General features: G+C 43.9%; 1 protein-coding gene across 2 annotated transcripts in view; it reads left to right on the forward strand.

Moving 5' to 3' along the window:
• Positions 1-12,803, forward strand: part of LOC118573137 (nuclear body protein SP140-like) — a 49,856-nt gene that overhangs the window by 30,600 nt on the left and 6,453 nt on the right. For both annotated transcript variants that reach the window (XM_036173265.1, XM_036173264.1), the window contains exons 13-14: positions 1,909-1,956; positions 4,351-4,389. In XM_036173265.1, the coding sequence (XP_036029158.1) occupies positions 1,909-1,956; positions 4,351-4,389 (87 nt within the window). The remainder of the gene's footprint in view (positions 1-1,908; positions 1,957-4,350; positions 4,390-12,803) is intronic.

Here is a 12,803-nt window from a genome sequence, read left to right on the forward strand (position 1 = left end):
TCAATGTTTCTTCTTTCACTGTTTACATATCACATAGGTATGAGATACAGGAAAGCCCTGGTGCCAGTGAGGTTTTCCTGTCACTCAGGAGAGAGGCATTGCTGGGAGGTACACCCTGCTGGTGTTGACAAATGGTAGATACAGAACCTCTGAGGAGGGAATGGCCATTCAGGACTGGGGTTCTTGCAGAGAAATGTCTTCCTTGAAGCCAGAGGAAGAGTTGACTGTCAAACAAGTGAAAGGGAATCTAGAGGAAGGACGTGCAAGCAGCTGCACCCAAGACGGTTGTGTGGACAGAGGGGGATGAGCTGAGTGTATGGCACAAGCCATCAATTCAGGTTGATTGTGCACAATTAACGGTGCCCCAATTACCTCAGTTCAAAATGTGGACAAGGAATCAGTGATGTCCTTGAGGTTAGAAATGGCAGTTGAAGACTAGGCCGTGTGGCAGGAGCCTGTAATCTCAACACCTGGGAGGCAGAGGCAGGAGGATTTCTGTGGTTTTAAGGCTAGCCTGGTCTAAACAGCAAGTTTTAAGACCACCAGGGCTACATAGAGAGACACCACATTCAAAACACCACAAAAAAGAAGGAAAGACAAAGGAAATGGCAGTTGATATATGTGATCATCATCATTGTCATCGATATTTGGTGAGCAGGGGTTGAACCCAGGACACTAAAGAAGACATCAACTCTAAGCTAATCCCAGCCTTCTTCTTCTCCTGTGCTTCCTGTACTGCTAGGACAAACACCATGACCAAAAGCAACTTGGTGAAGGAAAGTGTTTATTTGACTTACAGGTTACAGTCTATCATGGAGGGAAACCAAGGCAGGAAGAGAAGGCAGAAGTATGGAGGCAGGAACTGAAACAGAAAACACAGAACACTGCTTATTGGCTTGCTCCTGGCTCATGCTTAACTGCCTTTTTTATTCAGCTTAGACCCACCTTAATAGGGATGACTCCACCCACTGTGGGTTTGGACTTTGTATATCCACTCACAATCAGTAAAATGAATCCACAGACTTGCCCATGAGAGACAATTCTTCAACTGATGTTTACTCTTCTTCAGTATGTCAAGTTGACGATCAAACTGTTAGAAACAGACTACCCTAGATATGATTTCCTCATCTCCATATGCAGCAAGCTAGTATTTATCCTATAATTCTTAGCTTAGATATCTCACACCTTCCTGACTGTCCTGGCCTCTCAGCTCCCAGAGACCCCTCTTAAATTATTTGAGATTGGTTCCCTGTGCTGGTGGTTGTGGCACATGCCTTTAATCCAAGTACTCCTGATGCAGAGGTGGGTGGATCTCTGAGTTCAAGGCCAGCCTGGTCTACAGAGCAAGTAGGATGGCCAGGGTTACACAAAGAAACCATGTATTGGAAAAACACACACACACACACACACACACACACACACACAGAAAGAGAGAGAGAGAGAGAGAGAGAGAGAGACAGACAGAGAGAGAGACAGAGAGACAGATAGACAGAATATGTTCCTCACCTGAACTTTCTCCTCTATCCCCCCAAACCAGGTTTTCTGTCTTGGTGTGCTCCAAAATCATCAGAGTATATGACACCCTAGATGCATGCATCAACTGCATGTGAACTCGCTAGTCCTAGCATGGAAAATCAAGGTTAACATGTTAGGTGGTAACAAAAACATGTAATGGTAATGAGAAAAATGAGGGAAAATTCTCAGGAAGAGGGATGTCAGGAGGTATTTCCAGCTGCCACAGGCCAGAATCTCTAAGTTGTAGGTGATGAGAGGAAAATGGGGTCAGACAATGTGGATCTGAACAGTCCGTAGATGATCCAAGCAGAACTTCTGCAAGGAGTTTGGAAACACCAGACTCACACCACTCAAATACAGATAACTACATACTCATGTTCCTGTATCTTGCAGAAGAACTTTCTACCCAATCCTCCACGAATATATGGCAGGAAAAAAAAGGTAAGTTCTCATGTGATTTTACACACAAAGCTTCTTATTTTATGATGTCTCAGTTGGGTTGTCATACCCAACGTCGCCTCTCACTCCTTCCTCTGCTTTTTTCTTTTCTTGTTTTCAGCCTGTGTCTTTATTCATGCTACTGTACTGTGTTTACGTAAGGCTAGGTCTTCCTTCAGCATTGACCCCTTTGAGCTGAGATGATAAAGAGCCACCAACATAGACTTCAATGGGCCACTGGACACTGAGCTTCGTGGCTCACTGAGGTTTGAACTTCAGGCCTCTGTATTATTTGCCATTTGCATTATTGCCTGGCTGGTTTGAACTCTGAACCACTGGGATGTTTCATCCACTCAGTTTCCTAGAAGGGAACTTCCATGTAACCTGGTTAATGGGCACTTTAAAGCCCATTGCTTCTACCTTCCCCCAAATGCTGAGTGCCTCTTCCTGGATCACTCAAATGAGCTAGGAATGTCCAGTCCAGGCAACCATCCTTCTTCCTGGATGCAATGCTCCATAGCAACAAGGGGCACTTGTCTCTCTCTTATTCTGAGTCTGTATTTGCAAGAACAGAGTTCCCAGAGAAACAGAAGCCAAGATCCATTTCCACTTTCCTAAGTCTCTCAGGGCCTCTTCATCTGCAGAGCCATGATTCTGGGAGCTTCCATGTCACTGTCAGTATCACATGACAGCTTCCCAGCCCATGCAGGACCATTTAAGCTTTCTGGTGATGACTGGTGTGTGTCAGACCCTCTGATACAGTCACCAGAACCATTATTTCTGTATGCTGACATCTGCCTTGAGATACCTGGATTCTCTTTTCCCAAGCAAAGCCATATTTATTCATCTGTATAATGCACCATTACCAAGTATCCTCAGAACATCCAAGGACTGTAGAGACGATGGAAACACTAGCCCTGAGGGACCTCAAGGATTGTGTCAAAGTCACTGTCCACATTAAAGAATAACAAATAGTGTGAAGTGGGAGATTCTAGAACAGTGGACAGTGACACCCCCCTCAGGTGATTGTGTACCAGATCATGCTTCTCTCCAGCCCTGGACTGGGGTGAAGAGCTGAGAAAGCCTGGGTCACAGAAGGAAGAGTGACAAGTCATTCCAATGGCTGTGCAAAAGCAATGTGAAGTCCAGTGTTGCCTCTTAACATTGCACCCCGCATGGCAACCTTTTGAGTTGTGAATAGAGAGGAGGGAGGGAGGCCACCAAGAGGAAGAGCTGCAGCCTTGGGTGCCTTGAGTTCATTTAATTTTCAGGGCTATGACCTCAGGAGAGCTACCAACGGTGATAGATTTCCTCTCTAGGATCTCCCAGACCCCAGAACTCTGAGCCTTATGCATTCTGGGATATGATTGGTACTCTACACCTTCATTCTCACTTCAGCTATTCTGGGGTGAGGTGCTGGTGTTTGTGGTTGATACATCCTGGGTGGCCAAATTGAAGAAAAATGGCTGACAGCCATTAATGTTTGAGGACTGGTAGAATTGTTCAAACCAGCCTGTAGAAACCAGACCCTACCTCTTTGTATGACTACACAAAGGCTTCTTGGGGACCCAGAGAGATGCATGGCTCTATAAAAACAGGTATGGAAAAAAGTAGATATTCTAAGAGACCCCCCCCTAGACAGAATGAATAAAACCAATATTTTTAATCAAAGAATTAAGGAGTGAATTTCCTCTGTCAAGTACTGGTTCCTGGGAACTCCCTACATGTGCATGAGGCCATGGCTTCTAAAGACTGAAGTGAAAGTGAGATAGAGAAACACATTTGAGTGGTCATGATAGAAAGCCCTTAGTGAGAAAGCCCTCACATGTTAGGTCATGGCCTTCTGTGACTGAAGTACCTCCTCTGATTTTGCTGTTGGCATTAACTTTAATTTGTTAGATGGGAACTCAAAGCACTTGAGCTGTTTGTACCCAGTACACTCTAAGTGATAATACTAACTTTAGCCAGGGATGATGGCACATGCTTGGAATACCAGCACATGGAACATAGAAACAAGAAGATCAGTAGTTCAGGTCCAGCACTGGCTATATAGTGAGTCTAGGGACAGCCTGGGCTACCTGAGACCCATCTCAAAAATAACAACAGCCGGGAGGTGGTGGTTCACATCTTTAATACCAGCACTCGGGAAGACAGAGCCAGGTGGATCTCTGTGAGTTCAAGGACAGCCTGGTCTACAGAGTGAGATCCAGGACAGGCACCAAAACTACACAGAGAAATCCTGTCTTCAAAAACCAAAAAACCAAAAAACAAACAAAAAACAACAATAAAGCTGATGGTGATAAAACAAATGTAAACAACTATCATTTGACTACTTAAATGAATAACATATTCAAATCTTCCATTTAATATTGTCATTTCAATTTTCCCTTTCTGCAGAGAACACAGAATTTGTACAGTTCTCCAGCTGACCCTTGTGTAAGTACTGACTCCTAGCTATAATCCCTGAAGGGTCCCAGCCTTCCTCTTGGTGCCTTGACTATGTTTTGTTGCCTCTCCCCTGAAAGAACTCACCATCAATTTGGTTATGCTGCTCTGGGTGATGAGCAAAGATTACCAGATTTGTTCCCAAGCCAGGGAGGAGGGGCCAGTCTGGGTGTCTCGGCCAGAAGCGCCTACCATGTATTTCACCATGTGTTCTCATGTCCTCATTTACCCTAAAGGTGAGGGTGGGAGACAGAGCTCCAGATGTCTGGGGTCCCTGGGACAGAGCCTAGCGTGGCAGTGGGGCATGGCTGGGTGTGGATGAAGGGTGAGGAGCAAATACAAGAGGAGACAGCATCTCTAAAATACAGTGTGTGGAAATGTAACATCCCAGCATGCATCCCAAATGCAGGTAGAGCTCAGGAGGAGCCGGTCAGGCCTCGTGTGCAAGTTCTAGGTATGAACCTCTTTTCGTCCTGAAGAAAATTTCCTGCAGAGTGAATGGCTTCTCATGGAAACCTTGGGGTCATTCTGAAGGGAGCCATCATGGTCTCATCTGGTTAGGACCAAAATCACCACCATCGACCAATTCACAGGGTGTTTTACCTTGGTCATTTTGGCTGGTTCTCAAGGATAGGCAAACATCTGTATTAGTCAGGGTTCTCTAGCATCACAGAACGTGTAGATGGAATCTTTCTCTCTATATATAGATATATATATGAATAAGTTTCATATATATATTAAATAATATATGTGTGAATTTATTACATATATTTTATAAATAAGTATATTTATTAAATATATATGAATGACTTATGAGCTGCAATCCAGTGAATCCAACCAAAGCTTTCTGTGAATGGAAAGTCCAAGAATCTAGTAGTTGCTCAGTGCCATGAAGCTGGGTGTCTCAGCTGGTCTTCTGTATGTGCTGGAATCCTGATCCAATGCCAGTAAAGGAATGGATGTTCTGGCAAGGCTAGGGCAAGCAGGCAAAGAAGAACAAACCCTTCCTTCTTCCACTGTCCTTATATAGGCTTCCAGCAGAAGGTGTGGCTCAGATTAAAGGTGTGTGTCATTCCAGCTCAAGATCTGGATAAAAGGCATGCTGTCTTCCTGCCACAATGCACACAAATGGTGTGCCCAACATTTCTGGATTATAGTTCATTCCAGATATAGTCAAGTTGACACCCAAGAGTAGCCATCACAATCTATCTACCACTTGTCAACTGGACACACAAACATATTTACTTATGTCATGATTAATTTCCAAATAAATACAATAACCAAGTTATAATAACTCCTAAACATAATAGAACTATGCCATATACAATCACAAACACATTATATATTTAACTAGGTCATAATTACACCTAAAGTGATATAACTATCTTTCATAGAACCACAAGTGAATTTTAAATTTAGAACAGATGGCAATGTCCCTTGGGAGACATCTTATTAGTATTCTCTTAATTGTTATTACAACATTCGAAAAAGAAATTGAGAGAAAACACAAATATCTGTACAAATACATTCTCAGCAAAATACAACAAAGCACTCATGTCAGCTATAATCCTCATGTTGCCTTAGATGGTCTTTAGAACTACCTTCCTCTACTACCATTCTGTATTTCCTCCACCCTAGGCAAGCTCCTCAACAGATCTTAGCTCTTTTCTTAGAAAAGTGACTCACACCTTCATCCCTGATGGGTCTGTGCCCTCTGTCACCCTGTCAGGATCAGGCTGTTGTAGCTTCCCATTGACTTTAATCACAGAGCACAGGTGCACCAAGAGACACCCTAAAGGATCTCCTGCACTCCAGACATGATCCTCCTTACTTCCATTGTGGAGTGGCAATCCAACCTTCCCATGGTAATCTGCATGGTTCACCCTTCCTAATGCTCTTACTCCTTTCTTAGCCCGTTGGTTTAAGGGCATCAGAAGCCCAGAAGGACCAGGGGGGAGTCTGAGCTTCCAGTTCAATGGAATGTTTGTTGTAGCTCCTGACAGGAGCACTCCCCCTTCCTCTGGAACTAAATCTTCTAGGCTAGCAGAACTTAGGGACGTGGAAACAGGAAGCAAAAACTTTCCTAGTGGGTCACTAGGGGTGATTGTGAGTGGAACTGTTTCCTTTCCCACCCCTTGATTCCTGGACCCACGGATCCTGGCTATGGGAGAAACAGTACCATACATTGGATGCTAATTCAAACATATACCAGCCCTCCAGGCTGCTGCTATCTAATTAGCACTGTAACTGTGTCTTTGAAAGGCCATTCCATCTTTCTCTCTTCAGGATAGTGGGGAACATGGTAAGACCAGGGGATTCCATGATCATGGGCCCATTGTCACACTTCTCTGGCTGTGAAATGAGTTACCTGCTCAGAAGAAATACCATGTGTGGAATACCATGTTAGTGGATCAGGTACTCTGTAAGCATGGATGGTGGTTTTGGGAGAAGCATTAACCAGAATAAGAATCTACTCCAGTAAGAACAAAACATTGTCCCTTCCATGGAGGAAATGGTCCAATGTAGTCAACCTGCCACCAGATTGCTGGCTGATCACCCCAGGGAATAATGCCATATCTGGGGCTCAGGGTTGGTCTCTGCTGTTGGCAGATATGGCACTCAGCAGTAACTGTAGCCAGTCAGACTTGATGAGCAGAAGTCCATGTTGCTCAGCACATACATAACCCCCATCTCAGTCACCATGGCCACCTTGTTCATGTGCCCATTGGGCAATGACAGGAATGGCTGGGGAAAGAGGCTGGCTATCCACCAACCAAGTTATCCTATCTACTAGATTACTGAACTCCTCCTCAGCTGAAGTCATCTTTTGATTAGCATTTACATAAGACACAAGTATCTTTCCTTCCTTTGCCCATTTGGAGAGATCTAGCCACATATTTCTTCCCCAGATGTCTTTCTCACCGGTTTTCCAATCATGCTCTTTCCAAGTCCATGACCATCCATCCAATCCATTGGCTACAGGCCATGAATCAGTGAACAATCACACATCTGAGCATTTCTCCTTCCAAACAAATTGTAATATCATGTGTACTGTTTGAAGTTCTGCCCACTGTGAAGATTTTCCTTTACCAGTCTCTTTCAAGGTTGTCCCAGAAAGGGGTTGTAATACTGCAGCTGTGTACTTTTGGGTGGTGCCTGCATAATGTGCAGAACCATCAGTAAATCAGCCCTAATCTTCTCTTTCTCAGTCAACGGACCATAGAGAACTCCCCCACAAGGTGTGTGCTTGGCAGTAGACAGCATTATAACAGGAGTAGAAACCTTAGGCATTTGGGCAACTTTCTATGTAACTTGCTTGTGCCTTCAGGACCTGCTCAGGACCAATAATGTATATACACCTCTTCCATGAGATAATAGATTGCTCCTTTGCATGTCTTACTTTATGACTTGATGGTCCAATAACACTCAGTTCAGGTCACATGGTAACTTGGTGGCCCACTGTCAAATGTTCAGTTTCCATAAAGGCCCAATAACAAGCCAAAAGCTTTCTTTCAAAGGGAGAATAGTTGTCTGCAGATGATGGTAGAGCCTTACTCCAAACTCCCAAGGGTCTCTTCTGTGGTTCACCTATAGAGATCTGAGAAAGGCTCCAAACAGCATCCCGATCTACCACTGACACCTCAAGTACCATCAGGTCTACTGGATCATATGGTCCAAGTGGCAGAGCAGCCTGGACCTGTTGAAAAGCCTCCTCCAGTTCCAGGTCCCACACAAAGCTGGCAGCTTTCCAAGTCACTTGGTATATGGACCAGAGTAACACACAAGTGAGGAATGGGCTGTCTCCAGAATCCAAATAGACCCACAAAATGGTGTGTTTCTTTCTTGGTGGTGGGAGGAGCCAGGTGCACTAACTTAGCCTTCACCTAAGAAGGAGTATCTCTGCATGCCCCATACCACTAGACTCCGAAGAATTTCAACAAGGGGGACAGACAGACCTTGAATTTTGGCTGGATTTATTTCCCATCCTCTGACATGCATATGTTACCAATGAGTTCAAAGTGATTGTTACCTCCTGCTCACTTGGTCTAATCCTCATAATGCTGTCAATATAATGCACCAGTGTAATATTTTGTGGAAGAGACAGATGATCAAGATTCCTTCTAAGTAAGTTATGACACAGGATAGGAGAGTTAATAGATCCCTGAGGCAAAACAGTAAAGGTATACTGCTGGCCTTGCCAATTGAAAGCAAATTGTTTCTGGTGGTCCTTATGGGCAGGTACAGAGAGAAAGACATTTGCTAAATCAGTAGGTGCATACTATGTACCACCACATCTGGTCCAGCAGCTGCAATACGGAGTCACTACTTGATGGAGTTTTCGTTAGTCAACTGTCATTCTCCATGATCCATCTGTCTTCTGCACTGGCCAGATAAGAGCATTAAATGAAGATGTGGTGGGAACCACCACTCCTGTGTCTTTCAAGTCCTTGGTGGTAGCACTAATTTCTGCAATTCCTCCAGGGATGTGGTACTGCTTTTGATTCACTATTTTCCTGGCAGAGGCAACTCTAAAGGCTTCCATTTAGCCTCCCCAACCATAATAGTTCTCACTCCATAAAGGGAACCAATGTGAGAACCCTGCCAGCTTCTAAGTATATCTGTCCCAATTATATATTCTGGAACTTGGGAAATAACTACAGGATGAGTTCAGGGACCCACTGGACCTACCGTGAGCCAGATATCAGCCAAAACTCCATTATCACCTGGCCTCCATAAACTCTCCATTTTTTTGTTTTGTTTTGTTTTTTTTTTCAAGACAGGGTTTCTCTGTGTAGCTTTGCATCTTTCCTGGAACTCGCTCTGTAGACCAGGCTGGCCTCGAACTCACAAAGATCCGTCCTCTGCCTGCTGAGTGCTGGGATTAAAGGTGTGTGCCACCACTGCCCAGCCCCATAGACCCCTATTTTAACTGACAGGACACAATGTTTCTCAGGATCTCCTTGAATCAGTGTCAATTCAGAACCAGAACCCAATGAAACCTAGAAAGTCTGGCTGTTTCCTTCCCCCAGTGTACAATCACCCTTGTAAAAGGCCTCAGGTGCCTCTGAGGAACAACTGGAGAAAGATTAATTATAAACTTTTAGGTGTCTTCTCAGGGTCCTTCCTGAAGGGACCTGACCACTATTGGTGAAATTATTAAGGCCACTCCACGTAGTTAAAAGGGAGGTTTATTTTGTGGGGTAACTTACAAATGAAGGGGTAGGTCGCAGAGTCTGGCAAAGGTATAGGGTAGTCCGGCGGCATTCTCTGGAGAACTCTGCTCAGTCCACCTCTAGCGTCCCGCGTCCCGGCACCGAGAGAGCCATCTCCTCCTGCTCCTCCCTCTTCCGCTCCCTCCTCTGCCCCGCCTTGTGGGCGTGATCATTACTGAAGCCTCAATGGGTGTTGGAACTTCCAGGCCAATGCTGGGATGGCTACCCACTACAGACCACCCTTTCATTCAAGGGATTCTGGGTCTACAAATTGGCTCAAGTCTGGAAACTGATTCACTGGCCGGGATTGCCTTTTGCTTTGGTCCAATGTGCCTTTCTTTCATTTGAGAATTTTTCTGTTTATATAGGTTAAACAAAAATGCAGCGAGTTTCTTATCTATTTCATGCTTAGAAACACCACGATTGATTAGCCAGTACCAAAGGTCCACAGGAGTCATGCCACTATAAAATTCACCTTGTCTGTGCTGACCATTGCGGGTTAAGCCGTTGTGAACATTGTTTTGTCTACACTGCCCATTGTGACAGCTATGGTCACCTTGTCTCTGGCAATTCAATGCTACCACCTGGCCCAATTAAACCCATTGCATTTAATTCATCCAATTGAGCAGCAGCATCTTCAACCCTAAGGTCTGACGCAAGGAAAAGGTGACATATTTCGTCTTATAGGCTTTGTGAAAGGCACGTCATCTGGGCCTTCCTATTGTAGAGGGTTAGAGTTTACACAGTGGACCCACTCTAGCATTGCAGTTTCCCTGAGCCTTAAAATCCCTTTGTCAACACTAAGCCAAGGGGTATCAAGTATCTTCAACTCCTGTTCAGGAGGCCGTCTTTTGACAAATGCTTCAGCCAACCATTCAAACCATCTTGACTCTTTTTTAAAAAAAACTGTGTGAGCTTGCATATTAAACCTAGAATCTCCACTCAGAGGGCCTATATGAAGGCTTTGATTATCTTGATTAACCAATTGTGAGTGGCAAAGAATTTGGTGAACCTATGTATGAAACTTTTGACAGTTTGGGGGAAAATAAGAAAAACAATGTTGCTGGTTGGTTGCTCTTAGCATCTCTGGATAAATTGATAAAAGGATAGGAATGAGCTCCATGATAAAATTAGCCAACTTCAGAATACGGTGAAGCACAACAATGAACTCAAAATTGACCAGCTCCAGATGTGAATAAAGGTTTTTAAGTGTGCCCTGGATCCAGTTTTATGTTCCTTCCACCATTATCCCACACCCTTAAAATCCATCCCCATACATTTTCCCCATATTTCTGCTTGAATGAATTAGCAAAATCCTTAAGCTCCTTAGTAGTGTAACATACTTCCTCGTGGACTGCACTTTCTGCCTCCCCTCCAGTAGCCTGCTTTGCCTTGAGTTTGGTTATAGGTCTAGAGACAAGTATTTATGGACCCTAAAGGACATGTGTATTGTCTTGCCTGGCATTTCCTTCAGAGAAAATCATTGCTGGTGTAGCAGACACTGAAGGATTAATCCTCTCAGTAGAAGGTGAAAAGGGCAATGTTTCACAGGGTGGGACTGATGATGCTACTTCCTCAGGTAAGAACCTGAGGGTACAAAGTTCTCAGCTTCAATAAAGTCCTTCCACACAACCCATCCAGGTTACAGGATCCCATTCTTTACTAATTAATGCCCTTCCTTTAACTGCTGACACCCTGAGGCTGAGACTTGAAATTTTTTTTTCCAGAGCTGAAGACCCGATCCCAGGGCCTTGTGCTTGCTAGGCAAGAGCTCTACCACTGAGCTAAATCCCCAACCCCGAGACTTGAATTTTTGCTGTAATTCAGGCAACCTTATAATGAGGGCTTCAGTTTGGTTTCGAGCCCTGTGGCTGCTGGAGAGAAGGTTTTCTTCCAGGGCCAACTTAAAAACCTTCAGGCTGTTTATTCACATCTAGAGCTGGTCAATTTTGAGTTCATTGTTGTGCTTCACCATATTCTGAAGTTGGTTAATTTTATCATGGAGCTCATTCCTATCCTTTTATCAATTTATCCAGAGATGCTAAGAGCAACCAACCAGCCGTTTTTCTTATTTTCCCCCAAACTGTCAAAAGTTTCATACATAGGTTCACCAAATTCTTTGCCACTCACAATTGGTTAATCAAGATAATCAAAGCCATTTATATTTTTAAGGTTGTAATATAGTTTACGCCATGGGCTTTCAGTATTCTCTGAGCTTCCAGGAGATGGAGTGCCTGGAGAGACTTCATTATCTGAAGGTGTTGGTGAATTAAAAAGCCTATTCCAAATGCTTAAAAGATTCATCCTTATAGTTCTGTTTCTCTAGAACCACTCTGGTACCAAAATCTGTAGCAGTCAGGATTCTCTAGTCATAGAATTTATGGAAGGAATCTATCTATCTATCTATCTATCTATCTATCTATCTATCTATCTATCTACCATCTAATTATCTATCTGTATCTATATATATGCAAAAAGGGACTTTATTGTAATGACTTATGGACTGCAGTCCAACTAATCCAACAATGGCTAGATCTTAATGGAAAGTTCAAGAATCTATTAGTTGCTCAGTCCCATGAGGCTGGATGTCTCAGCTGGTCTTCTGTATATACTGGGATCCCAAAGAAGAAGGCTCCAGTGCCAGTGAAGGAATGGATGTGCTGTCAAGGCAAGGGCAAGTATGAAAAGAAGAATGTACGACCCTTCCTTTCTCCATTGTCCTTATACAGGCTTCCAGTAGAAGCTGTGGCCCAGATTAAAGATGTGTCTGCCTGCTTCAGGATCTGGATTAAGGGTGTGTGTCATTCTGGTGAAAATCCTGACCAAAGGCATGCTGTCTTCCTGCCTCAAGATCCAAATCTCAGATGTGCCCTCCATTTCTGGCTTGTAGTTCATCCTAGATATAGTCAAGTTGACAAGCAAGAACAACCATCACATCATCCTAATCCTTCCGGGCCTGTCAATATTTTTTGCTCACCAGCATCCTTGTATTTTGAGGATCTTGCTAAACAAAGCAAAATTTTCACAAAATTAAAAATCAGTGTTCGGGGACAATGAATTGGATAGATTTAGAAAATGAGAGCATAGAAGCAGGATGGACTCCTGGGTTTGTGGTGTGTGGAGCACGTTATATAAGATGGAAGTGCCAAAGAAAGAGCAGGGTGCAGTAGGATGATGGGCTGTAGTTTAACA

Source organism: Onychomys torridus, chromosome 23 (assembly GCF_903995425.1).
Source record: "Onychomys torridus chromosome 23, mOncTor1.1, whole genome shotgun sequence".
NCBI classification, from domain to species: domain Eukaryota; kingdom Metazoa; phylum Chordata; class Mammalia; order Rodentia; family Cricetidae; genus Onychomys; species Onychomys torridus.